A 27,503-nucleotide genomic window follows, 5' to 3' on the forward strand; every position below is an offset into this window, starting at 1 on the left:
ATAAATCAAGGATATCAAGTTGACAAATTTACATGCTATTACAAAAAACCTACAGTAACAATCTAATAAAAGAATATAACAATTGTCCCAAAACTATTGAAAAAATAGTTGTAAAATATCATCTCCGTACAAATTTTGGAGTATAAAACTCCCAATCATAAATATGACACATCTAGGAAATTATTTAAATGTTATTATTCTCGTTGTATTCTGGTTATATCTCGTTTTATCAAACATTTAAATGAACATAACCAAAATACCACCCAAAAAAAAAAAAAAATGAATATAACCAAAACTACATTTCCATTAATTTTAATCAAAGCCCAAAACTAATAAAAGAATATAACGATTAATTTGATTATTTAAATGCTAGTATTGTTATATTCTCGTCATATTTAAATGTCATTATTCCAAAAGCAGCGTCATGATTGTGGGTAAATAACGTAATTATCAACGTACTCACTTTTCTTCGGAGAGGATAATGGTCATTACTATATTTTGAGGATAAACTATCAACAATGAAAGTAATTAACCATGTTTCTAGAACATAAAAACAAAGCTAAACCAAGATTCCCAACATGTGCCATGGGACCAAAAAAGTAAATCTGGTGAATTAAAAAAAAAAAAAAAAAAATACTATCATTCTGCATAAGCTCTATCAAAATTGAAACCATCAAAACCATCGTCCAGACCTCCATTGTTAGCCATACCTCCATCGTTAGCCAGATCATCGTCCAGACCTCCATTGTTACCCAGACAGACCTCCATTGTTAAACTCAGTCATCAAGGTAATAATAAGACCCAGCATTCTTTTGCTCTCTGTCCTTTGTTGATTCAAGTTTGTTGATCCTTGGGCGAAAATTAGTTGGGTCTCTTCTAAATGTGATATCAAGATGCTGCAACAGTGATTAGATTAGACATATCATACGAACAAGTACCACCAGAGAGAACATAATTTTTTTATTTTAACGTGTGTGATACCCTGAATGAACGAATTAATGAAACCATTGAAAAACAATGACACTTACAGATAAGAAAAGGTTCATCCCAGTAAGCAATGATTGTGGACAGTTTGCAGTACAATTAATTGAAGGTTGACCCTCATAAACGATAACTTTGTCGGCAAGATAAGTTGCCATGATGAAATCATGCTCAACGATAAAGGCTGTTTTCTTTGCATGAAGAATAAACCTCTTAATGACTTTTGCAGCAACAATACGTTGTTCCGAATCAAGATATGCACTTGGCTCATCTATCAGATAGATGTCTGCAGGCTGTTGTTGTAGAACAATAGCAACTGATTAGAAAACTATAAATACTATTTAGTTTAAATTGAATAGATGTCTAAAGTAGCAAAAACAAACACGCAACAAAGCTGAGTGATATAGTTCCAAAAATCTTGCCACAACATCATCACAAATAGATGTCTGCAGGCTGCTATAGTAGAACAGTAATGGATCGTGAATTCAATTAATATTTTGTTTGAAATAAAATGTATACATTAAAGAGATAGAATCAATCACAACAAATCCAAGTTTCAAAAAAAATCCACAGGTTTAGCTTTTAACTTGTTTCCGTTGCATAATTTGAAAAAAAATCCAGCTGACATCACCAACAAAGATTTGGCTTCTCAAAAGTGGGGGAAGTACAACATCTCAACCATAGAAAAAATAAACAGCAGTTGATGAACATTCATAACAAATCACAGCAGATCATAGATTGTCATCAATCTAAAGTAAATCACTCATTCTGAAAGAGCCAAATTCCGCTGGTATATAGGAAACTACGAATGTATTCAAGAATGTAGAAGGGAAAGAAAAGACAGGGCAGACACAAGAACTAAGGTGGACAAGCAATCCCAAGGATGAAACATAAAATACCTTTCCAAGACAAAGGCATAAGGCAACTCTTTGCAACTCTCCACCAGAAAGATTCTGAACCTCTTGGTCCATCAACTGTTCAATAAGTAGTGGCTTCATCACATCTGATATAAACTGGGGATGAGTATATGCATCACGGATTTTTTGATGTAGCATGTATCTAACAGGTAATTGGGACTTTGGGCTAATTTTCTGAGGTTTGTATGATACGTTGAACTCGGGCATCTCCACATCAGATTCACCTTCTATAGTATCGGGTTTCAACAAACCAGCCTGAATAAAAGAAGAAGGTGAATAAATATATGAAGAATTATGCAGTTTGATAAAGAAATAATAAGACTAAAAGAATACCAGCATACGAATGAATGTCGTCTTTCCTGTCCCATTCTCGCCCAGCATCACAATAATCTGTGAATCTGTAAATTCTCCTTCAACTGCATGAAGCCTGAAATTGCCTTGAGTTTTAGTCATGGTTGGGTATTTGAATCGAGCATAAGCTTGAGCTTCCTCAGCAGTTTCCTGTGGAGTCTCTGCAACCTGGACAAAACATTAGAGCAAGGTCAATTCGATAAAATTAGTTGTTTTATATAAAATAGAGAACTGAAATTTACAATAATGAAAATTAAGCACCAGCATTTAATTTATTAGAATATTTTCATTTTGAGGTGCAGAAAGTATAATTATATGAAGGTCAAATAAAAATGACACTGTATGTTCTTTCTTAAATTTTATATAAGTGACTTATATGTCCTTATTACCCTGTAGGTCTGCTTTATATTCACAATCTATTAGGCCGTTTGGTGCAGGATAGGGAGATAGTATAGGATAAGAGTGTCCAATCCTATTTAAATCCCTTGTTTGGTGCATCAATAGGATATGATCAATTAAACCTGTTATCAATCGTATCCTATTCACTCTTTGTTATTTCTAACCTTAGTTTTTGGTGGGCTAGCAACCTATAGGATTTCTCTGACCCTTTCACGGTTCGCCTGTATTCTTCTATTCATAAACGACTTCTTTTTCTTCAAAAACATATTCAAACATCAATAACTATATTTTCAAGTTCTACTTCTACATCCATCGTTGATTTTCCAAACGAAGCATGATATTTCAAAATCAAGATTCCCACATTTCCCTCAAAAAGTTCCACAAATTCCGTTTCACTTTCATTTTTGAATAATGAGAAACAAGCTGAGAGAAAAGGGTTATAGTGCTTTGATGGGTTAAAGGGTTCTTTGAGGGAGAAATCAAGGAACTTGGCAGATTCCGTTGCTCCTCAAGGTTGTGAAACTTTCTAGAAACATAAAATTCGTGAACTCACCCAACAAATTGTTTAACAATTGATTAGAAATCCATAAAAAGGGTAGATTTAATAAGTATTCAAATAGAGTGAATGATACAATTAATGGTCATGTTCCATGGAAGCGGTCATGTAGATGACGTGAACGAAGAAGAAGAAAAGCACAACCTCATTACTCAAAAAAAAAAAGTTTTTTTTTTTTTGTCAAGTAAATATAGGATTTTAAAAAAAAAAATATATGTATTTGATTAAATAACATATATCTTATCATGCGGATATCAAGTGTCCGACAAACGCATGATATGATAAAATAATTTTATCCTATTTATTATCATGTGTTCGCCAAACACAGGATAGAATAATGTTTATCCTATCACTATCCTATCCTTATCCAGTTCATTATCATATCTTGTCTCAATCCTATCCTGCGCATCAAACGGGCCCTTAACGTTTTGTAGAAAGATAAAATCACTCATTAGTTCAGGTACATCATCTAAGCTTTTAGATAATTAAATAAAAAATTATACCAAAATATAAGGACTAACACAAACGGAAATAATTGTGATCTGTTCATTTAAATGGGGAAATTTTGCTGAGTATATTCAGAAACCAAATACTTTCAGCACTTTGCACTTCACTCGTGTATGTTTTTGATATGTTGAAACACCATTGGTTCAATGGATGGGAGGTAGGAGATAGATTATATGTACCTTAAAAGTAAGAGAGACCTCCCGAAACCTAAGATTTTCTGTTGGAACAAAGCCGGACAAGAAGATATTAATTCCTTCTCTAACTGAGAAAGGGAGTGTCACAACACCGTATACACCAGGTTTGCCATACAAACAGCAAATAAAATCCGATAAGTAGTCCAAAACACTAAGATCGTGCTCGACAACAATTACAAAGCTGAAAAAAAGAAGAGGATTTCAAATAAAATAAAGATTCATGATAAAAATCAATGACAATGCACATAGTGATATCAACAATATTTAAAGCAGAAACAGGAAAGGAAACAAACCTATTAGGCTTGAGCAATGACCGAACAACGCGAGCAGCTTTCAGCCTCTGTTTCACATCAAGATAACTGGAAGGTTCATCAAACATGTATATCTCAGCATTTTGGATGGCAACAACTGCAATGGCAAACCTTTGGAGCTCACCCCCTGAAAGATCACCAACATTACTGTTGTTTTTGGATTTTCAAACTGTTAAATTTGAATTTCCAAATTCTATCATCTACCGAAGTTGTTACTAGGTTGAGTCACGACCAGGTCGCTCTCTTTAAGACGTTTCGTGGCACTACCCAAATTTGTGCAAGGTAGACTATCAACCACGCCGCCTCCAGGATAAAACAAGCCCAGCTACAACTGTTCGATTAACTACTGCACTGTAGAAAAATCGTTCGAGAATTACACCCTCAAAATATGGCTCAATCGTTTGATCGAAGCCATTCGATACGGTACGTAACCGCTCTATTCGAAACCGTTCAAATAAATATGGTATTATTACCATTCTATTATGGTGCTGAGACCACTCGAATATGGTGTTACCACCATTCTAACTTCTCCAAAACATGAATATGGCACTACGACCACTCAAATATGGTGATACCACCATTTCTCATTAAAATAATATAAATATATTGTTAAGATCATTCTTTAATATGATCTTAATAATACTCAATATTCCGAAGAATCATATATTATCGAAGGGAATATGAACTTAAGACCAAGGGACTATGGTCTTAAGAACACTCTTAATACCGAAGGGACAGAAAGGAGTAGAAGCAGAAGAACGATTTGTTAAAATCGAAAGGGAGAAGAGAGAAAACCGCACAGGAAGCATCAACTGTGAGATTTTGGTGTAAAGAATCAAATGGGGCGAGCTCTCCTTTTATAGGGAGAGTTTGTAACAAAAAACGAGTGACTTGGGGATTAAGTCTGCTTAATCCTTAAGCAAACGCGTTTTGTTTCTTAATTGGATATATCCGGAAGTTTCTGGATATGCTTTTGGATTGGGTCGGATCGTAACAAATTTATTTGTTACGCGTAGCGCTTACGGATAATGATTAAATTAATTAATTAATTAATTTAACATTTTCAAGTGACAAAAAAAATATATCATTTTTTTTTTTTTAATTCACGACCCATATATAAACACTTACTAGTTGGGGTGACCCTTCAATGTGGGACATTTTTAAGTCACACCCACACACTAGTTTTTTTATAGTGTTTTTCTTTCCAATTTTCTTCACTAGAATTAACTAGTGTTCCAACAATCCCCCACTTGACTTCAAAATGGTTTCGAGAAATAACGTAAAACGTTTCCATAAGATTTGCTAATATACAAAGGTGTCGCCAACAACTTGAACCTTAGCATAGTGGAAGATATTCTGATTTAACAAGAGTTGCTTACAGCATTGAACTCTATCTCAGACATAGAATCCACACACAAACCTTTTCATAGGTGTATTCTAAAAGCCCGTGCGTTTTAAGGCCCTGCACGTGTATCCCGGTTTTAACGAATGTTCTAGGAATTCTGCCTCGAAATTCCATAGGACTGGCCTAAGTTCCACATTCGTATAGGTGAGTCTATCAAGGGTACTCCTGTAGCTGTGTACCCCACTCAACATAGAGTATAGATCTCATTAAGAGTTACTATTACCTCATCCTTCTTTCGCTGCAGGATCATGCTTTCTATATTCTTTCTCTCATAGCATGTTCTACCACTTCATGACTTGTTTTTACCCATTGAACCTATTTCTTGGGATCTCCAGTCATGTAGGTCGGGTTACCATCACTTGTGGGCTATAGGCATTAGTCCCATCCTACTGGATGTTTCTTGGACTTTCTCTCTATTAAGTCCTTTCGTCAAAGGATTAGCTAAGTTTTCATTCGTACGTACAAAATCAACTCTAACCGCTCCATTTAGAGATACACTCTCTAATCGTGCTATGTTTTCGCCTTATCTGTCGTCTCTTACCATTGTAATAACGATTCTTATTCTTTGCAATAGCCGCGGTACTATCACAATGAATTAACACAGCTGGTAACGGTTTCTCCCATGAAGGGATCTCAGCTAGCAAGGATCTTAGCCAACTTGCTTCTTCACTAGTTTTATCTAGTGTTCTCATCTCAGATTCATTCCATAGTGGACTGAGTCAATATCATTTGTTTTAACAAATAACTCCTCTAGTGATGCTCAATGTGCAAACACTAGTCGCTAAATATTCATCTGAAAGATGTTCAATTTATATCTTGTACCATTTAAGTACAATATGTTACTCCTAGTGAAGCAATCTTAGAGTCATAGTCTTCTTAAGACACCTCATGACTCTTTCTATAGCATGGCAATGCTTCCCATCCGTCTACTAGTAAACTTGCACAAGAGTTTCACGACTTCGACAATGTCGGATCTAATACATTCAGTGGCATACCTAAGTGCTGCCAATGATGCTCGTATATTCTGTTTTTCTAATTCCATCTCAAGTGTTCTTACACTTGGATCATAATATATGATTGCAAGTTTACGGTGAAATAATTACATTTCCTTAAGATCTTCTCAACTTTGTGAGATTTATCAAAAAAGGTTATCTTTTCTGATCTAGTAATCTTGAAACCAAGAATTACTTCAATTTTTTTTTTGTCTAGGTCTTTCTTATCAATGTTGTTGATAAACAATGATTTCACATAATTCATAACATGAATCTTTAAATCAAATATGAGCAAGTCGTCTTCATAGAGACATATGATCGTGCAAATATTATTTGTCACTTTCATTCACTTTATACTCATTCGATAACATTAGAATGTCAAATTTTTCATGCCTTTCCTCAGGAGTTTATTTTAGACCATTCAAATAATTATCTAACTTACAGACCTTGTTTTCTTGTCCATGAATTGCAAAAAAAAAAAAAAATTTCAGGTTGTTCCATATAGACTTGTTCTTCTAGTTCACCATAAAAAGACAACTTTCACATCCATTTGGAGTACTATCGAGTTATAAATGGCGGCTAAAGGGACTAGTACTCTTATGGATATGATTTTCGTGACTGGTGAATGAATGTCGAAGAAGTCTATATTTTTCTCTTTGTTTAAAACCTTTGACTACAAGGAAAGCCTTGTATTCATCGTACCATCAGGTTTTAGTTCCCTTTTTTTTTTTTTTCAAAAATCCAAATACAACCGATTGAATTTGCAACTATGAGACAAGTCAACCAAGTGTCATGTTTTGTTAGACTCTAGAAAATTCATTTCATCGTTTATTGCTTTTGCCATAATTCAGCATCCAATGAGGATATAACTTCTTTAAGGCTTAATGAATCTTCTTTCAATGTATAAACCAAGTTCATACTCTTTAGTAATTTTAGCTTTCTTACCTCCTTGAGGTTCTATAACATCTTGTATGATGTTTTCATAACTATTTCTAATTACATGAATGTGATTAGATATAGTGCCCCCACTAGTTCTTAATTTTTAAAGGGAAATTTATTTTGCCCCCACTAATGTCGTGCTCCCATTAGAGCCCCCACTAGTGCCCCCACTATTCTTTAGTTAAAGGGGTAAATATTTACATAGAATTCGACATCTTTTAAATTCTATGATCACTTTAACATTTAGGTCATAAAACCTATATGTTTCGTTATTTATCGCATACCCGATGAATACACATTCATAGGCTCTACTAGTGAGTTCAACTCTCTTGGGGTCCATGATCTTAATATAGTCCAGACAATCCCAAGTTCGAAAAATAAGACAAGTTGGATTGTCTTTTCTTCAAAAATTTCTTAATTAGAATTTTTGTTCTTAGACTTGGGTACTCTATAAATTTCAATTTTCGTTATAAAAATTGAACATTCAAGCATATCAATTTTATTTTTCCAAAGTTCACAGTCATCAATAAATATGATAAAAATATCATTTTATCATTTCTAATTTATGTGTCATCAAATTAACACATATCATTATGTTTAGAGATTCATATCCTCTAAATTCTAATTTATATGAACTTTTGATTCATATATCTTGACTGCAATAAATAAAATTGTTTATTTATATAACTTTGGAATTAAGTCCAAGTTACTCAAGTTTAAAATTAAACACTTGTTCGTGATCAATTTTGATATGTCAAATATTAAAATCACACAACTAATAACATAGAAGGAGAATTTAATTTTTAACATACCATCAAAGTGCAATCTTTTTCCACAAGAGTGCATGGTACACAAGTCTCTCTTTAAGTCTGAGTCAACTCAGTCTTATTCAATAGAAATCTGAAATTCAGATTCTTTCTTAATTTTTAGGGTAGATAACTTCTCAATTTTAGCACTCCCTATCGAACTAAAATCATGCTATTTCCTTTAACCGAATAGCCTGTGCTCAAATTTTAGAATTTGTGCATTTTTTCATATGACTATTCGGAGAGCAATTCACCACGGTAAAAACTGAATCCATCCCAACGAATTGGATCCCAAAAAATCATTAGTACATTACCAACAAATCTTTAATACTAACCTATAAAAGGTTCGCATCAAATATTGATTTTTCTATAGCAAGAATGAAGTTATAACTAACATTGGGTTTATACTTTTATCAAATTGCATAAAAGTTCTTTGACAACGTGAAGTCACTTTCTTACTTAATATCAAAGGGAAACAAGCCATGTCGAATGTAGCGAGCATGACTTTTAATGTTAAGTAAGATACACATTGCTCTCTGTTTGAATTTTAGGGTTGTAGTTTGAACCAACAAGCACTTCATCGTTTCAGTCGAAATATGTAATTCAATAGCTTGATTTATCCTTAATATATTTAGGGACAACTTAACCTCAATATGTAACTTCTTCGGTAGACATAGCAGATTGAAACGTCTTAAAATTGTTGTTTTTGGATTTTCAAACTGTTAAATTTGAATTTCCAAATTCTATCATCTACCGAAGTTGTTACTAGGTTGAGTCACGACCAGGTCGCTCTCTTTAAGACGTTTCGTGGCACTACCCAAATTTGTGCAAGGTAGACTATCAACCACGCCGCCTCCAGGATAAAACAAGCCCAGCTACAACTGTTCGATTAACTACTGCACTGTAGAAAAATCGTTCGAGAATTACACCCTCAAAATATGGCTCAATCGTTTGATCGAAGCCATTCGATACGGTACGTAACCGCTCTATTCGAAACCGTTCAAATAAATATGGTATTATTACCATTCTATTATGGTGCTGAGACCACTCGAATATGGTGTTACCACCATTCTAACTTCTCCAAAACATGAATATGGCACTACGACCACTCAAATATGGTGATACCACCATTTCTCATTAAAATAATATAAATATATTGTTAAGATCATTCTTTAATATGATCTTAATAATACTCAATATTCCGAAGAATCATATATTATCGAAGGGAATATGAACTTAAGACCAAGGGACTATGGTCTTAAGAACACTCTTAATACCGAAGGGACAGAAAGGAGTAGAAGCAGAAGAACGATTTGTTAAAATCGAAAGGGAGAAGAGAGAAAACCGCACAGGAAGCATCAACTGTGAGATTTTGGTGTAAAGAATCAAATGGGGCGAGCTCTCCTTTTATAGGGAGAGTTTGTAACAAAAAACGAGTGACTTGGGGATTAAGTCTGCTTAATCCTTAAGCAAACGCGTTTTGTTTCTTAATTGGATATATCCGGAAGTTTCTGGATATGCTTTTGGATTGGGTCGGATCGTAACAAATTTATTTGTTACGCGTAGCGCTTACGGATAATGATTAAATTAATTAATTAATTAATTTAACATTTTCAAGTGACAAAAAAAATATATCATTTTTTTTTTTTTTAATTCACGACCCATATATAAACACTTACTAGTTGGGGTGACCCTTCAATGTGGGACATTTTTAAGTCACACCCACACACTAGTTTTTTTATAGTGTTTTTCTTTCCAATTTTCTTCACTAGAATTAACTAGTGTTCCAACAATTACGATCTATAACTTGATTAAGCTCAAGATCAGCACAAAGTTTTTCCTTCATATCTCTCTCATTTTTTGAGTCTAGCGTCTGCCCCACGTTTCCTTGCACAGCTTTTGGAATGTGGTCAACATACTGAGGCTTAATGATAGCCTGTAATGTAACATATATTGAAATAAGCAAAGCCGGAAGGAAAGCAAAAGAAAAGGCATGTGTGACACGCTACCTTATCAATAGAAAGTTCAAAAACAACATAAGATCGTTTTTCAGAAATTATTTCATAGTGCATAGTATAGTAATTGAGTCATATTATTAGCCCGTGCAAAACTATCGTGCTTCCGAAGAAGAACCCTAACACTCCCCATTCCCTCGATTCGATTCTCGACCTGACCCAACTCCATTCCTTTCTGGATTCAGTAAGCTCTTCAATTTCGTATTTTCTCTCAATTCAATTCAATTCAATTCAATTCATTTTCTGATTGTAATTTGGGATTTAGGTTTTATTTGCTGCAACATAACATGTCTGATGAACGATTGACGCGTATTGCCATCGTTAGCAACGACAGATGCAAACCGAAAAAGTGTCGTCAAGAGTGCAAGAAGAGCTGTCCTGTCGTCGGAACCGGAAAATTATGTGTTGAGGTTACTTCTGCATCCAAGATTGCTTACATTTCCGAGGAATTGTGCATTGGATGCGGTATTTGTGTTAAGGTATTACTATTATTCTATTCATTCACTTTTTTAAAGATGCTCGCTTCTGTTAATATGAATAATGGGTTTGGTTTATGTGATGATGAAATGATATTGCTGTAGAAATGTCCTTTTGGAGCCATCGATATTATCAACTTGCCAAAGAATTTGGACAAAGATACCACTCATAGATATGGTCCTAATACCTTTAAGCTTCACAGGTCTGTGTGTGTGTGCGCTCTACTGCATTTTCCGACTTGTGTTTTTATGTTTTGCTTTTTAATCCAATCGAAGAATTGTAATTGTAATTGCAGGTTGCCGGTTCCCAGGCCGGGGCAAGTGCTTGGTTTGGTTGGGACAAATGGAATTGGCAAGTCCACTGCACTTAAGGTTTTGGCTGGAAAACTCAAGCCCAACTTGGGTCGTTTCACAGTAAGAAATTACCACAATTTTTAATCGTGTTCGAGGTTTCATTGCATTCATTTTTAATTTTTCTTTCCCTTTGCAGGAACCCCCTGATTGGCAGGAAATTTTGACCCACTTTCGAGGATCTGAATTGCAGAATTACTTTACTCGCATTCTAGAGGATGATTTGAAGGTGCTCTTTATGTCCTTATTCAATACCCTTAACCATATTATCGGGATACTGCAGTATTACAAATTGGAAAGCCTTGTAATACATGATATAAGAATTGTTTGTAAGCATTATGTTGGGAATTCCTCCTTCATTGCTGTCCCCCTAGCCTCCTAATTGCGGCATTTGGGTTGCCTTTCGTTGCAGCCTCCGGCACTTTCATTGTGTTGTTTTCAGAGATATGGCATGTGCAGTGTTTATAAAGCATGGGCAGCCCTTGCCTTTAAAGTCTTAGGTTGAGTTAGGCTCAACCCAAAGATTTAAGACATTAATAATCCATAATTAGTTATATTTGACTTCATGTTTCAGCATGTAGCGTTCATTATAATAATCACTAGAGTTCTTTACCATAAAGTGGGTCCCACCATGATTAATTATTTTTGAATTTTTTTATGTGTCTTTATCTTTTCAAATGGTAGAAATGGAGAGGATAATAAATGGAGAGGATCTTCACCCTACACATACGGCAACAAAACTCATTTACACGGGTATTATCCGAACCAAACTCAATTTGACTATCTCCTTGATTTGATTAGGTTCGGTAAGGATTTTCTTTTTTTCCAATTTCAAAACACAAGTATTGGACGGATAGAGATACATGGACTTATCCCATACACATACTCAAACAGTAGAAAATTAATTTATTACCATTTTTATATAATAGAACTCAAACACTGAATCATTTCACTCACATAATTAGAGTATCAGCCTTTCGGATGGCACGCACTTAATACATTACGCTTGGGGCCGAAAAATATTTTTCAATCCTCTCTTGTCTATCACCATAGTCATCGATCGACATCATCTCTTTGTTGGGTAGTGTTAATACATTGCGTTGGGGTTGAAAAATATTTTTACTTTTACTAAAAAAATATATTCACTATGGGGATGGGAATGGATCGGGGATACCCGAACCCGTTGGGGACGAGGATGAGATTAAATTTCTCATCCCCGCTAGGTATGGGTAGAGTAACATGTAAGTATATGAGAGTAAATTACTCCCAATTCATCAAGGAAAAATGTAGGTTCACCGATATGATTTTTTCTTAGTATCAGGTACCATTTTCATCTCTAGAATATCTAACTTCTTCATTTCTTTCGTTCAACGTGTCATATCCATTTATTTGTTTCAAAATTAAATCTTATTTGTCATTATGGTTAAATTATCTCTTATTTATCAAAGGGTAATGTAGGCTTCACCAAAACCTACACCATATTTTGAGAAGATTAAGGTTAGACTTTACTTTTTTTTAATAGAAAATATTAAGGTTTTTTAAATTTATATTTAGCTTAAAAATATGAGACTACATATTATAGAAATCTTTGATATTGATGGCTCGTTAAAGATTCCTCTTCAATCCACCGGTGATTGAGAAACAATAACAGAATGACAATTACATGCAACATATAATTCCAAACTGAAACATGTAAACATATATCCATAAATTGGTATATAAATGCACAGAGAGATCATTTGATATAACCTTAGGATTTCTCTTGTTAAATTTTGGCACCATTATTATTGTTCAATGCATTCAGGTTTGTCATTGTGAGATTAACCCGTAAGGACAATGTATAATATATGCAAGATTCAGGTTTAAACATCGGGCACCACCAAAAAAAAATGCATTCAAGTTTAAATTTTTCTAGCTTTTCTTAAAGAATAACCTTTATTATCACCATACAAAACCAATTCATTTTAAGAACCGTATTCATAGTACGTTGAGATCTATAAGAAAATTGTGAAACCCAAATTTCCGGTTTTTTTGTTGTTGAAAAATACTAAAAAAAAAAGAGAGGAAAGAAAACGAAAAATGAACTAAGCATTAAACCCATGATTAAGAAAAAGAAAATGAAACTCCCAATGAACCCATTTTTTTTATTCAATAGTTTAAATGAGTTGATTTTATTTTATTTTTTAAAGAAAGAAGTTTATATCATTTCATTACTTAAAATGTGTTCAATACAATCTGGTTGACATAATTGAGTACAATCTAGTTGACATAAAAATCTGGTATTACGTCAGCTAGTTTCCAGATTTTGGTAAAAATACCAGATTGTATTGAACACATTTTGGTAAAAATGATGTGCAAACTCAATACCAGATTGTATTGAACACATCATTTTACCAGAAGTTTATTGAATACCAGATTTCCATCGACCCGTGCAAACTCACATCATTTTTATTGAGTACTAGACCATCGACCCGTGCTAACGCACGAGTCATACGAAAGAACAAATATTACGCAAATATGAAAGTAAACATTTTACTTGAATTGAAAAAATAGTATAATTCAATTCATAAAATAAATTGCCAGAAACCTTTGTAATGTATCATATTAAACAATTTCCACAACATCGACCCTGTTACGGTAACATAACATATAAATTTAATGACATAGTTTATTGAAGAAAAGAAAATCCAACGTCTGTCAACATAAAAATAGTACCAATATGCAATAACAACAATACTACAAAACAAAGTGCTACACATTACGGAAAAATTCTATGTAGACCACATTTGATGTCACATCAGTATCTTGGCCGTCCTCATCATTGATCAACATCTTTAAACCATCCCTTGAAGTAACCCTCGATATTGCGACATACAATTGTCCATGTGAAAAAACAGGAGACAATAGGTAGACACCAAGATTTTTCAAAGACTGAGCCAAACACGGATTATTAAATGTCTGATTTATGCAGATTGAAGGAATTTGATAACAAAGCAAACGGCTACAACATTCAAGCAAGCTAAACATCTTTGTCGTCCTTAGGCTCAATTTTGACACGAACAAATCTGGTAGGTTTTGTGGCCAACGCCTGGCCAGCTTCACCATCATCAACAGCCACAGAGTCAATGCTATTATAGGACCTCTTAGCACCTGTTTTGGTGGTTGGTGTGTCAACCACACATGTATTGTTGCATGAGTCCTCAACCTCTGGTACATCCTGCAGACATTTGTGATAAACAATTTCATCAAATGTGTTACGGATTAAACCTTTACGGACTCACGAAAGATTAATGTAATAGTTACCATCTGAACATTTGAATTGTCTGGCGCAGCACCATCCACACTAAGCGAGAAGAGATGTTATTGCGGAGAGATAGTCATCGAAAGTTGCTTGTAGATTCATCTTGTGAAGAAGGAAATGCATAGGGGGATCAAAAACGGGGTAGGGGATACTCTTGTGAAACCTATCAGTCAATCGTATATCAAATTGCCCGTCACCCACAAAAACCAAGGTAATCCAGGCACCAAGACTGATTTTGTAAAAGTCACGAATTTCTTTCCATCCCTTTGTGAGGAAAAATGTTTCGTTTACTCTGTCGACCAATACTTCAAACTTGATAAATAACAAACAAAAACATCACAAACGTTGATAAAATTGGAACAGTACAAACATTGATAAAATAGAATGCAAATAATTAAGAATAGGTATATTTCGCAGCAAAAACATACAACATCAATGTCATATTCAACGATATATGATATGTATTTGAGTCTCAGCTTGTTGATTGCTTTGTCAAGATCAGAAACAAGGTTTTGCACCAAAGGACATACAAAATATTGAAAGGGATTGAAAGAATGATTTATACTGCAAACCAGTGAAGAATAAGTGCAAGTAAGAGGAGAGGAAGTAATTCTGATGTGAAGGAGTCTCATGTTTGATTACGTTAGTAGTTTGTTTAAAAAAAAGAAAGAAAGAAAGGGAATTAGGATATATACATACTGTAGAAAACAAATTACTATTGTTGACAATATTGGAAATAAAAGAATTAAACAAATTGTAGTGACATTTTAGCATATATGTGTGAAACCCTTGTCTTATAATCTGCTTGTAATGTTTGTAACGGAAATTAAAAATAGAAATTAAAAATAGAAACCAGTATCGGTTGATACTAATAGGACTGTTGAACATTCATCAAGCAATTATAGAGTGTTGGTGAGTAGGATTAAGAGAAAGAGTAGGAAGAAGTTGTTTAAGATCAAGGAGAAAGAGTAGGAAGAAGTTGTTTAAGATCAAGGAGAAAGAGTAAGAAGTAGATAAGGTTATATTTGAAAATAAGCATTAGGGTTAAAACAGTAAATCCAAGTATTAGGGTTTAGGTTAAAATTAGGGTTAAAATAATCACCCGGGTTAACTTTTATATATAAGAAGATATATAAGAAGAGAAGTTGTTTAAGATCAAGGAGAAAGAGTAAGAAGCAGATAAAGTTATATTTGAAAATAAGCATTAGGGTTAAAACAGTAAATCCAAGCATTAGGGTTTAGGTTAAAATTAGGGCTAAAATAATCACCCGTGTTAACTTTTATATATAAGAAGATAAGAAGAGAAGTTGTTTAAGATCAAGGAGAAATAGTAAGAAACAGATTAGGTTATATATATTTGAAAATAAGCATTAGGGTTAAAACAGTAAATTCAAGCATTATGGTTTAGGTTAAAATTAGGGCTAAAATAATCACCCATGTTAACTTTTATATATAAGAAGAAGAAGATGAGTCAATATCTTATCAAGTAAACGAAGTGTTGTTGACAGCCACTTTTTCGTGGGATGTTAGATTCGATGGGAACTTATACATTGGTATATGAATTCTCCAAAAATCCAAGTGCTTGGGACAGTAATAAAACAATGAATCTCCATGTGCCGCGATTATCATCTTGTGTTTTCTATTCTACTATGCTAAAAGCTTAGACACATACATTCAAAAAGAAACAAAAAAAGGAAAAGAAAGCTACCTTCTTCATTATGCCTTCTAGGAAATGTGTTGTCTGGTCAAGGACAACCAAAACTAATCACGTTCCAACCTCATCCTCTCCTCTTTCTTATAATTATCTTATTTATCTTTCAATTATTGCATATTACACCTAGTCACTTTGACCTCCAGCAGGATAATGTTTCCATAATTTGTTTATTCTCCTTTTTTTATAGACGAATCAATAATTATCATTGAAACCCGTTCACACAACTGCAAGATCTTAGGTTTAAATCTCTATAGGGTGTTAAACCATTTATAGGAATATTGCTAGTTGAATTTGACTTTCGAGACACTTATTTACTCCCCTTATAACTTTTTTTTAGGGGAGCCAAGACATATTTTATTCATCAAAAGTAAATAGAGGCACATTTTACTTTGTCCCATTTCTAAGGTGCGTTAATTACTTTTTCACAAAAATACTATTAATAAATGGAAAGAATTATCAACCAATACTTCTCTCACTTGATATAATTGAATTAGTAATAATTTTGAAAACATAATATACATTGTTATACTCCTTATTGATCAATGTGGTCTTATATAGAGAGAAATGTGGTATTATTTTTAGATAATAAAGCAGATAGGATGAATTCTCTATCAATTAAGAGATTTTTTTTCATATGAACCAAATTATGAACCTCTCCTGCCAATATCGAAGTATATTATCTCAACTTGTATTTCTTTAAGCCAACTATATATATCATGTGGCAATTGGTATGAATGAATACTTGAATGCTGTACAGTGTACACCCACCTTAATTTATTCGATGGTATGATGATGTTTCATTCACACATGAAGGGTCAATGTCTTTAGTTTTCAGCCAGTCCCTAGAACTTCAGGACAATCAGAAAGTTTTAATTTTCAACTACCTTTCCATTGATTAAATTAAATAACCGAAAATGATAAATTAAATTGAATATTATCTTGGCAAATTGATCAGAAGTTAGCGCGCGCGCGCACACATATATATATATATATATATATATATATATATATATATATATATATATATATATATATATATATATATATATACACAAACAGAGTATTCCAATTAGTAGTAGGTGGGATCCATACACAAAGTTTGATATCAAATTGGGTTCCACCTTCCACCACACTTTGATCATTATTTTGGGTCATGCGTGAGCATTGCACAACAAACCGACATAAAAAGGTATACTTTACAACATTCTAATTCCTATCTCTATCTCATGCAAGCTAATCTAATAAATATCAACTTGTGACATACTCCCTCTGTTTCAAAATGAGTGTCGCTTTAGCCAATTGCACACAGATTAAGGAATGAAATAAAGTAGTCAAATGTCATAGTAATTTTACCAAATTATCCTAATCAATTATTGGTTTGTTTTTCATTAAAGAAAAAATAATACTTTGGAAGTAGTGTAACATAGTATTAATTGAAGGGTACAATTGAAAATAAAAAGTTATTATTGCATTGAAAACCGAAAATGACATTCATTTTGAAACAATTTTTTTTGGCTAAAGCGACACTCATTTTAAAACGGGGGGAGTATAATATAACTGATAGATATTTGAGTATTTGATCTTAGACTCTTAACAAATTTATGTCGACAAAGTTCCCTTTATTAAATAAAACTCAATTATTTCAAAAAATTATGTTTAACAAACAACCAGAGTAGTAATCAATGTATTTATAGTTGACACATCTATAAATACTGAAGAGTTATAGCTGTTGAAAATATCTTTAATTAAGCATTTTTCAGAATACTAACAAACTAATGATAAACATATAGAATATATTCCATTTTCGTCCTCAATCTTCACGCCACGTCCTCTAATTAATTCTCAATCCAATAAAATACAAATAAAAATCATTCCCCTACATTATTTATAGGTGATCAAAGATTTTCATCTAATGTAAAATATTAGATCGCGTATCAAGATTGGGGACGAAAATTGTACTAGTAGTAGTAATTTATTACTACTATATGACAGTAATAACTCCATATCCAAGACAATCATAAACAATTTGCAAGTTTGGATTCACAATGAATTTGTTAGAATCAACCTGAGTGATCCACAATTTCACCGTGATATCAAACATGCAAGGTATTCGGTCAACATGGAAGCACTTTGTAAATAACTACGAAACAAGGAAGAATAGCTCTTGGATTGAAAACAGTTAAATCTTCGAGATTAGAGTAACTCCCAGCATTCTCCACAATAGAATCAAAACACACCATTTCCTCCTCTGACACCACCGGTGCACCTTCCTCCGCCACGCGCTTCACTTTCCCGGCAATCACGCGGCACACCAGCATTGCCCTTCTAGAATCTTCTCCAACTGAATTGTCATGGGCCCTACCACTACTAGCATTGGTCTTCACTCCACCTTTCTTTTGAAAACCGTGCCGGATTATGTTGCAAACTCCGCATCCAGGCACGGCGCAAAGGGCGGAGGAACCACTTGCACCGAGTGCACACGATAGCGATGTGCTGTGGAAACGGAGGAGTTCGTTGCCGTCCGCGGCACACCGTGGATTTTTCTTGGTGGTGTTGGATGCACGGGATTTTACCGCGTCTCTGCATTCCTCGAACCGTTGGATTGTTCGTTGTGTGTTGTGGACTTTTAGTATCCGTTCAATCTTGCACATTGGAGTCTCTCTCTTTAACCAGCTAGATTTGAAGATTATCTCTACTATGTTTCTGCCTGAATCCTCTGGACCCAGCTCCGAAACTGTTCAACAAGTACAATTCTTACAAATTAGTAAGTTATATACCAAGATAATAAAATCAACAAATTACTCACTTATCAGCATGCATAAAATATATATATATTGGATTGAGAATATACAAGAGAAAATTAGACATGCATTTGTCTGTGTAAATTAGTTTTAAACTTACGTACATGAAAGTATCATGAGTTTTCATGGAATGTGTACGTAAAACTATTTTATTTGACAATACATCTTCATTAAACTCTATACATAATTAAGTTTCTAAAAAAACTTTATAATTATACTAGTAGGAAATTATAAAAACGAGATATATCCTTTATTTAAATTGTTGCATTTTGTCAATATATAATATAATTTTAGAACAAACAAAGACATGCATATATAAAGAAAATATTAATTCACCTTGTTATGATGGAGTGATACTTTTATGAGTACTAATAATAATGGTATATCCCTCTCGATACAAAAAAGTAAATAATATTTTCAAGATGACTAGTACAATTGAGATGATATATTTTTTCAGCAATTGATTGATCTTGCGTGAAAAGTATCCTGAAAAGGGATTAGATTCCTAGTCCCTACAACTTGGCTACCTTGGTTTGAATTTCTATATGGAGAAGTAGCTACATTTACTAGTGTCAACTTAATGTAGTGTCAGTGTGTGACTAATGATAACTTTCAATGGAAGAGAGTGTTGGTCAAAATAAGAATATTACTCCCTCCGTGTCAAAATATAAGCAAAATTCACTTTTTATGTTCATTTGTTTAATGATGTATGTGGTTCATAATATAGATCACATACATCATTAAATGAATGAACCTAAAAAGTAAATTTTGTTTATATTTTGAAACGGAGGGAGTACTGGTTTTCTATCGTATGATATGGAAATTTTCTATTGTAGTAGTGTATTTGTGATTTAGAATTGATAGTGTGGATGGAGTCCAGAAATCAAGAGTTGTCACGTTGTGGAGGCAGGTCATTAATATTTCTTACACCATACAGCTGTGATATCTCATCTCGTACGTATAAGGAACTACTACTTTTTTATTTTTATTTTTATTTTTTTTGGGTGAATGAATAAGGGAACTACTTGTGTACGTATATGACTCATAACAAATGCACTGGCTTTGGCACTACTAAAAAAACAGTGGTTTCGGACGGAATTTTCGGACGGATTCGAATTTGTCTGAATTTTTCGGACGGATTTGGGACGGTTTTAACGGAGCGGAATTTTTGTCTCAAATCCGTCCCAAAATTGTGTGAAAATTTTAGCACATGTTCAAACAGGGTTTTTTCCCACGGATTTCGCACGGATTTATTTAAAAAAACAATTCCGTCCCAAAACCGTGTGAAATATTGAGACGGATTTCGGACGGCTAATATTTTTGAGGGTTTTAATTGGGAAAATTTCATCTCCCGCTTATCTCACAAAATTTCCCTCGTGTGCTTCTCTCATAACCCTAAAATTTCATCTCCCTCTTTCATAACCCTAAAACCAACTTCAAAATCAATTTCTCAGTGTGCTGCTCTTCAATCAACTTCTCCTGTGCTGCTCTTCAATCAATTTCTTCCAAAAACTTCTCAAGCTGGTCAATCAATCTTTCAAGGTATCCAAGATTCTCTTCTCTTCTCTCCAGATCTGTGGATTATCTGTATTTTTTTTTTTAATTTCTCAGTGTTTTCTTCAACAAATCAAGCATGTTCCCATAAACTTGTACCTGATTCTTGGTTCAATTTTAGGGTTTATTTTGTTTTACTTATTAAGGTTTTTAGTGTGCTTAACTACCTACACTTGGATTCACGTTTGGTGTTGAAAATAATTGTGATTGAATAGTAATTTGTGGTACTTACTTTTACTAATTTGAAGATTAATTTCGTTGTCAAAATTGAAAAGGATTAGAATCTCTTTTAGTTACTGTAGTTTATAAAATTTCATTTTTTGTTTCTTGAGTATTGTTATTTTCCCATCTTTCTCTGGTTTTCCTTCTTTGCAATAGTTGGTGTAGAGTACCAGTATCTTCTTAAATCTCTTCACAACACCATTAGAAAAAATTGCTCTAGTTTTCCTTGTTTTGTGCCACCTTGTTTCAATTCCTTCTTATAGTTAATAAAGACATTTTTGTAAAAATGCAATATTCTTTTATTTATTCATTAACTATGACATTAACAACGATTATTTTAGAAATGAAGAAGAATTTGTAAAGGAACTCATATGGTTAGATATGGAACCCTCGGGAATGCTTACTTAGATAGCTATCCGGTGTTGATTTTTGGCTTTGTTGTTAGAGTGCTGCTGTTGTGGTTGTTTTAGTGCTGAGTTTTCTTTCTTTTTTTAGCTAGTTTTGGTGCCTTTAGCAGCTATGTATGGGGTGCTGATTTGCTGCTGCTGTTTCTAGGTGCATCTAGTGTGTTTGTGCTGCTGTTTTTTTTCTAGGTGGTTGTTCTTTCTAGGTGCAATTAGTGTTTTTGTGCTGCTGTTTTTTTTTTTTCTGTTTTGGTCTGCCCTGTAAGCTTTTGCGATGGGGTGTTGTATTGTGTTTTCGGACCAACTTTCGTCTTGACAGTTGTGGCACAAAATAGGGAAAACTAGAGCAATTTTTTCCAATGGTGTTGTGAAGGGATTTAAGAAGTTAGTGGTATTTTGTGTTAGAAAACACCTCTGCCTTATGCAAGGTAGGCCTCTTCCATATAAGTGATGGTCAATCTCTGATACACATCTGTTACCTTCATCTGTTACCACGAAACAACTTTGCCAGGCTGCTATTTTGTACCGTTGAAAAGAAAAATTCATATTAACATTTTGACATTTTTATTTCAGGGGTTGTATCCTGGATACATTATATTCTTTGTTCAGTCAGCATTGATGATTGCTGGTTCCAGAGGTATAAATATTGAATTAGGCTTATTTGCATTTCTTTCTTCAGTTAATTAACTTGCGCTGCGGTTTTTCTTTTCAAACAGTCATTTACAGATGGCAGCAAGGCGTGCCTCGAACAGTTAAAAATGCCCTGGTGTTTGCTAATTTTGCTTACACACTTTTGGTTCTAAGTTATCCCTGTGTTGGCTTCATGGTTTGTTCTCTCTCTCTCTCTCTCTCTCTCTCTCTCTCTCTCTCTCTCTCTCTCTCTCTCTCTCTCTCTCTATATATATATATATATATATATATATATATATATATATATATATACAAAAATTGAATTTGTTTTTACAAGTTTTCTATCTTTTTTGTGTCGTGTGTTTGAATAGGTATTAAGTCTGCATGAAACTCTTGCCTCATATGGAAGTGTGTATTTTATTGGAACCGTTCTACCTATTGTTATCATCCTGCTCATTTGTTGATCCATGACTTTCACTGCTAGGTTTCTTAGTTGTTAGCTTGATAACTTTTTTCGGATCCGTGATTTTGTTTTACTTTATGTAGGGTTTGGGACCTTATTCCACAAGCATAAAAAAAGTGAAGGAGATAAAAGATATGGAGAAGAAAGTGAATGACTTATGTGGTATGTGAACAACAGTTAGTTTGTTTCTTTTTTCTTGAATGCTTTAGTAGATGGTCTAACTTGTAATTGTTTAAAATAAAGAAAATTACTTCTTTTTATTTTATTTTCTTGGTATTGTGGTGTATTATATTCTACGCTCCTTTTCTGTCTATAGTCACTGTGATGGTTACAATTAGTCCCCTAATGTAGACAATGCTTATGTATGCGTTTCAATGTTTATGATTTTTCTCTTGACAATCAAGTTGCTTAGGAAAGAAGTTTGGGGACGGAATAGACTACGGACACCTGACACTGAAATAGCAATACGAAATTAAACTAGTGGAGTCAATACAAAACATATTTTTTTTTATATTAGCAGACAAGTATGCCGAAATAAAAATAAATATGTAGTGGTGTTAGTGTCCTATGTTTTTTTTATATTAGCAGTGTTGAGTTATTTTTTTAATTTGTGTCGTGTCTAGTGTATGTTCAAGTCCCTGCTTCATTAGCTGAAAACTGTTCAAAACTTTTTTTTTTTGGATGTGTTGGAATATCAGCCGTTCATTTTCTCATCAACAACTGTTATTACTTTACTCTATTACATGAATTGTCAACTTTTGAAGAGCTAAATCCATTTCAAATGAACTTTTAATGCACATTTGTTGATTGAGAGTTTGTTTATGCTAAGCTTTGAATTTGGTTCTGCATATTCATGGTTATTAATATTGTTACTATTTTGAGAATGGCAAAGATCACTATTTTCTTAAATCTAGCCTCTTTCTGCTTTTTATGCAGAGACATCGCAAAGGCAACTTGTATACCTGCTGGAAGGGGCACATTGCATTACAAAGTGACACACTACAAGGGACAAAGCTGTAGAAAAACTGCACGCGTTTCTGATGTGCTTTGACATCCTAATATTGATGGCATAAAGTGCTTTGACATCTCAGAAAAATTTGATGAATGTTTTTAATGTTTCGATGCATTTGGTAACTGAAACATGCTGCTGGTGTTGCAGGATGGATCTGATATAACCTGTCTTGGTGTTGACACACTTAATACTGAAACGCTAGAGGTGGGAAAAACAATTATGTGTAATAGTTTGAGACCAAAATCACTTCCCCTATCCCTGCTAGTGCAATTGATTGTGTTACTTTTATTGTTGAGCACTGACTAATGAACAATTTAGTTATGTTATTGTGTTAGAACATTGAGCACTTGTATGAATCTAATTTATATAATTTTGTTTCAGGCAATGGCCATTTGTTTACTCGAGTTACTATTTATTTTTATTTGATTTAGTATGTATTATTGAATATAAATTGTGGCAATTCTGTAAAATAAAAAAATTATAACCACGTCCGAAAAGCATGGAAATTTTGTAAAGCAAATTAAATCCGTCCGAAATTCGTTGGAAAATTTAAATTAAATCCGTCCGAAATCTGTAGGAAATTTAATTAAATTCCGTCCCAAATCCGTTTGAAGTTTAGTCCAACGTGTTTGTGTGAAAACCGTTCGAAATCCGTCTGAAATATATTTCGGACGGAATTTGGGACGAAAATACGATTTGCGACGCGGTTGTTTCGGACAGCGCCCTATCCGTCCGAATTCCGTCCGAAAACGGATTTTCGTCCGAAATCCGTGGGAAGTTTCCGTAAATTCCGTCCCAAATCCGTCTGAAATTCCGTTTGAAAATGACTTTTTTTTAGTAGTGTGGTGGGTGCATCAGTGATAAACTGTGAATGAATTGGTGATGCTGATGCATGACTATTGAATACTAACTACACTATATATTATATACTATTCTCTCTCTCTCTCTCTCTCTCTCTCTCTCTCTCTCTCTCTCTCTCTCTCTCTCTCTCTAGTATATAACAAAATATATATTCTAAAACTAATACGAATACGTACCATGTTAATTGTTGTGAAAGTTTTACAAATTTTGCGAAGATTCATTAACCAATGTTAATTGGTTCTAGCAATATATTTTATAGCACATAATTTCTAACTAGAAAACTAGAAAAACCAAGAACAAGATAATGAAAAAACAAGAAGAAGATAACTAGAAAACAAACAGTACTTGTAAAGCAAGTAGTACTAGTACTAGTACTAAGATAATGACATGCACGGATGGTGGTCCTTTTTGCCCTCCTTGTTTCAAATTTCGAAGATGCTTTTAAGTTTTAATAACCCCACACACATGATTCAATTTTAGCACAAAGGGAATTAGACCCAAAAGATTATTTTGATGAGATATATAGACACAACAACTAGCTAACTAGCTAGCTATATGCTTGCCCTAAAAAAAAAAAAAAACTAGCTATATGCTTGAACAAAATCACCAGATCTAAATTCTTGTTACCGTGCATTAATTGGAATACAAGTTTTCATTTGATCAATAAAAGAACAGAAAACTATTACTGCAGTCATTTATGGAAATTGAGAGTTAATATGTTGGCAAAAAGTGTGAAAACATTAGCTTTGCTAGTAGTGGTCCATATATAAGAGTTAATAAATCAATTCATTCATATAGTAAATGTGATACGAATGGAATAACGTTTTTGCATGTTTTCGTCTTAAAGAAAAAGGAAAAAGTAGATAAGAAAAATAAAAGTGAAGTGATAAAAAGAGAAAAGATACAACAAAAATTAATGCAAAGAACAAAAGAGAATACCTGCATGTCGAACAGCTTGATGAAGTTCCAAGCTTTCAATCTTAGGGAAGACCTCTCCACACTTATCACAACGACATAATGTGCTTCTAGGAATTGGTAGCCTGAGTTTGCAATCACATACACAATATATATTCATTAGTTTCACTATGCAGAAAAAATAATACAGAAATTAAGCTAATTAATTAATTTTCAAAGGTATAATATCACAATCGATCCTTTAGAATGAAATATATGTGAAAAGACTTAAAAAGTAACTACATCCAACTTTTTAGGTTTTTTTTTCTTATATTTAATTTTGAATCAAGTTTGTGTACAAATAATTGTATAGAAAAATGAACTAAAACAATATCTAACATTATGACGAGTATTCTTATCTAGTATTAAAAGTTAGGGTTAATTATGTTTCTAGTCCCTATAAAATAGCGACCTTGTAAGTTTAGTCCCTACTTAATTTTAATAGCATTTTTAGTCCCTATAAAAAAAAAAATTTACTTATAATTTTAGTCCCTGCTAAAACAAAGTTTGATTAATTATCCTTAAACTCTTAAATTTTTGAACGATTTTTTTGAGACAAGATTAGAACACTATGAAAGGTTCGTTTACTAAAATTTAGAATTTTCTGACATGAAATGAATTAAATATGAATTTTTTAAAACGACAAAAGTTAAAGATAAAAAGTAATAAAATCTGGATGTAGAAATCAAATTTTGCAATAATTTTTTGCGGACGAACTTTTAGTAATGTTCTAAACATGTCTGCAAAAAATTGTTTAAAAATTTAAGAGTTTAAGCATAAATTAAACAAATTTGAATTGAGTAGGGACTAATACTCAGTGCAGAAAAACAAAATTAGGGACTAAAAATGCTATTAAAATTAAGTAGGGACTAAACTTACAAGGTCGCTATTTTATAGGGACTAGAAACATAATTAACCCTAAAAGTTATGATTGGAAAATGTAGTTGGGAGAAAATAACTCACTATAATTGAATGGTAAAGTTTTTTTTAGAGTAGATTACTCATAAAATAAGATATTGGATACTTCACACCAATAATATTGTTAAAAAAATAGTATTATTATCCACACAAAAATTGATTGTATTTATCAATATTTCCAAAAATCTTCAAACAATTGCTACAATAATTGTGAGTACTTTGACCATATATCAAAAATACTATAATTATAAATTATTAAAAAGACTTTTTCAACAAAACCTGAAAAACATTAATAAATGAATAATTATTACTACTATAATCTAGAATTCAGTGAAAACAGAGAAAAAAAAAAACATTATGTTAACCTGCTAGGGTCAACGATCATGTGACATTCATAACATCCAGATAGCTTCCTAAACTGCATTCCTCTTGAAGATGATGATGATGTGTAGTTTCCTCCACCGTTGGATGATTTCCCAGAACATGATGCAGAGCGAGTTGATGTTGATGATGATGAAGCAGTGACAGGTTTTCTTTTGAGTAAACTTGTTTCTTGACCCAAGATACTACTCTCTGGTGATGAATTATCAGACCTATGAACAACTCTAGTGTTTCCATGAACAACATCTCTGAAGCTACAAATGGAGCTACAAGAAGAACCTAATTTTGAGTAACCAATATTGTTGTTTGGTTTTGAAGGATCATGAACTCTTGAACCTTCGATCTGTTTGCATGATAGGAGGTTTTTTATTTGGTCCCATGAAGAAGGTGGTTTTTGTTTTGGTTTTGGTTTTTGTTTCTGTTTTGGTTGGTTCTTTTGTTTGGGTTTTGGGGGTGTTTTCTTGGGGTGGGATTGTTCAGGCAAGGAATTAAGGAGAGCCATTAGGAAAATAGCTAGAATAGAAGTAGTAATGCAAAATGTACTCTCTCTTTCATGGGAGAGAGAGATTGAGGTTGAAGAAAAGGTTGGTTCTCTATTCCATTTTCAACAAATTTTTGAAGGAGTTTGTGTAAATGATACAAATGAGAGAGGATGCCAGATGTGTCATAAATGAGGATGCAGAGTGATTTGTGGTGGGACAGTGTCTTAATTCTTTAATGTTTTTTCTAAAATAATTTAATGCATTATTAATTTTTTATAATGATATTCAAATATCAGTCTATGTCAACATTATTTGTGAGAGTGATTGTTTGAAAACAATTGATCTGATTATTGTTGGTCGTGATCATATCTTACACACTTATGTTTTTTATTTAAGAGGTTCTTGCACACTTATGTTACCTTGCACACTTATGTTACATATATCATTCATGTTAGAAGAGATGTTTTACGCAGAAATGGAAATACAACATTGGAGCATGTTATTGGGGAACAAAATATGTGTGCAGGTTTTATGGCTAAGGAAGAATCACATGTAAGCTACTCTGCTCACTGAAATTGTCTTCCGCCTTGCATGAAATCTCTCATC

General features: G+C 33.3%; 5 protein-coding genes across 5 annotated transcripts; 2 read left to right on the plus strand and 3 right to left on the minus strand.

Annotated features, from left to right (window-relative positions):
* Positions 1-463: 463 nt before the first annotated feature.
* On the minus strand, positions 464-10,542 carry LOC146951748 (ABC transporter E family member 2-like). The gene is made up of 8 exons (XM_085741439.1): positions 10,492-10,542; positions 10,151-10,363; positions 4,199-4,359; positions 3,891-4,086; positions 2,232-2,417; positions 1,881-2,153; positions 1,029-1,274; positions 464-896 (listed from the first exon to the last, which is right to left on the minus strand). Exons 1-8 carry the CDS (start codon positions 10,540-10,542, stop codon positions 777-779), a joined length of 1,446 nt encoding a protein of 481 aa, XP_085597565.1. The 3' UTR covers positions 464-776.
* On the plus strand, positions 10,412-11,597 carry LOC146951749 (ABC transporter E family member 2-like). The gene is made up of 5 exons (XM_085754730.1): positions 10,412-10,557; positions 10,639-10,852; positions 10,955-11,052; positions 11,146-11,263; positions 11,340-11,597. The coding sequence occupies exons 2-5, from the start codon at positions 10,661-10,663 to the stop codon at positions 11,580-11,582; spliced, it is 651 nt and encodes a 216-aa protein (XP_085610856.1). The 5' UTR covers positions 10,412-10,557; positions 10,639-10,660; the 3' UTR covers positions 11,583-11,597.
* Positions 11,598-13,951: 2,354 nt separating this feature from the next.
* LOC146951750 (uncharacterized) lies at positions 13,952-15,133 on the minus strand. Its single transcript, XM_085741440.1, has 5 exons — positions 14,930-15,133; positions 14,665-14,813; positions 14,504-14,543; positions 14,226-14,417; positions 13,952-14,131 (listed from the first exon to the last, which is right to left on the minus strand). The coding sequence occupies exons 1-5, from the start codon at positions 15,131-15,133 to the stop codon at positions 13,952-13,954; spliced, it is 765 nt and encodes a 254-aa protein (XP_085597566.1).
* Positions 15,134-17,942: 2,809 nt separating this feature from the next.
* Positions 17,943-27,055, minus strand: LOC146951751 (C2H2-like zinc finger protein). The gene is made up of 3 exons (XM_085754752.1): positions 26,400-27,055; positions 25,102-25,202; positions 17,943-18,949 (listed from the first exon to the last, which is right to left on the minus strand). Exons 1-3 carry the CDS (start codon positions 26,915-26,917, stop codon positions 18,330-18,332), a joined length of 1,239 nt encoding a protein of 412 aa, XP_085610878.1. The 5' UTR covers positions 26,918-27,055; the 3' UTR covers positions 17,943-18,329.
* LOC146951752 (lysophospholipid acyltransferase 1-like) lies at positions 19,992-23,695 on the plus strand. Its single transcript, XM_085754762.1, has 5 exons — positions 19,992-20,558; positions 21,770-21,833; positions 21,913-22,022; positions 22,373-22,451; positions 23,226-23,695. The coding sequence occupies exons 2-5, from the start codon at positions 21,815-21,817 to the stop codon at positions 23,282-23,284; spliced, it is 267 nt and encodes an 88-aa protein (XP_085610888.1). The 5' UTR covers positions 19,992-20,558; positions 21,770-21,814; the 3' UTR covers positions 23,285-23,695.
* Positions 27,056-27,503: the final 448 nt, after the last annotated feature.

This window comes from Medicago sativa, chromosome 1 (genome assembly GCF_051527215.1).
Source record: "Medicago sativa cultivar Bolivia chromosome 1, Bolivia_mono, whole genome shotgun sequence".
Lineage (NCBI taxonomy): Eukaryota > Viridiplantae > Streptophyta > Magnoliopsida > Fabales > Fabaceae > Medicago > Medicago sativa.

What these genes read in the sequence shown, in the direction of transcription:
- LOC146951748 (XM_085741439.1), bottom strand. Translation starts at nt 10,542, where the DNA reads ATGGAGTTGGGTCAGGTCGAGAATCGAATCGAGGGAATGGGGAGTGTT. An exon ending in ATCAAGTTATAGATCGTAAT is followed by an intron (nt 4,360 to 10,150) that starts TGTTGGAACACT and finishes AACAACAGTAAT; the next exon opens with GTTGGTGATCTTTCAGGGGG. An exon ending in TCATTGCTCAAGCCTAATAG is followed by an intron (nt 4,087 to 4,198) that starts GTTTGTTTCCTT and finishes TCTTTTTTTCAG; the next exon opens with CTTTGTAATTGTTGTCGAGC.
- LOC146951749 (XM_085754730.1), top strand. Translation starts at nt 10,661, where the DNA reads ATGTCTGATGAACGATTGACGCGTATTGCCATCGTTAGCAACGACAGA. An exon ending in GATGCGGTATTTGTGTTAAG is followed by an intron (nt 10,853 to 10,954) that starts GTATTACTATTA and finishes ATATTGCTGTAG; the next exon opens with AAATGTCCTTTTGGAGCCAT. An exon ending in AATACCTTTAAGCTTCACAG is followed by an intron (nt 11,053 to 11,145) that starts GTCTGTGTGTGT and finishes TTGTAATTGCAG; the next exon opens with GTTGCCGGTTCCCAGGCCGG.
- LOC146951750 (XM_085741440.1), bottom strand. Translation starts at nt 15,133, where the DNA reads ATGAGACTCCTTCACATCAGAATTACTTCCTCTCCTCTTACTTGCACT. An exon ending in GATATACGATTGACTGATAG is followed by an intron (nt 14,544 to 14,664) that starts GTTTCACAAGAG and finishes CTTCTCGCTTAG; the next exon opens with TGTGGATGGTGCTGCGCCAG. An exon ending in ACAATTCAAATGTTCAGATG is followed by an intron (nt 14,418 to 14,503) that starts GTAACTATTACA and finishes AAATGTCTGCAG; the next exon opens with GATGTACCAGAGGTTGAGGA.
- LOC146951752 (XM_085754762.1), top strand. An exon ending in ATCCCTGTGTTGGCTTCATG is followed by an intron (nt 22,023 to 22,372) that starts GTTTGTTCTCTC and finishes TACTTTATGTAG; the next exon opens with GGTTTGGGACCTTATTCCAC. An exon ending in GAAAGTGAATGACTTATGTG is followed by an intron (nt 22,452 to 23,225) that starts GTATGTGAACAA and finishes CTTTTTATGCAG; the next exon opens with AGACATCGCAAAGGCAACTT.
- LOC146951751 (XM_085754752.1), bottom strand. Translation starts at nt 26,917, where the DNA reads ATGGCTCTCCTTAATTCCTTGCCTGAACAATCCCACCCCAAGAAAACA. An exon ending in ATGATCGTTGACCCTAGCAG is followed by an intron (nt 25,203 to 26,399) that starts GTTAACATAATG and finishes TTGCAAACTCAG; the next exon opens with GCTACCAATTCCTAGAAGCA. An exon ending in TCAAGCTGTTCGACATGCAG is followed by an intron (nt 18,950 to 25,101) that starts GTATTCTCTTTT and finishes CTTGTTGAACAG; the next exon opens with TTTCGGAGCTGGGTCCAGAG.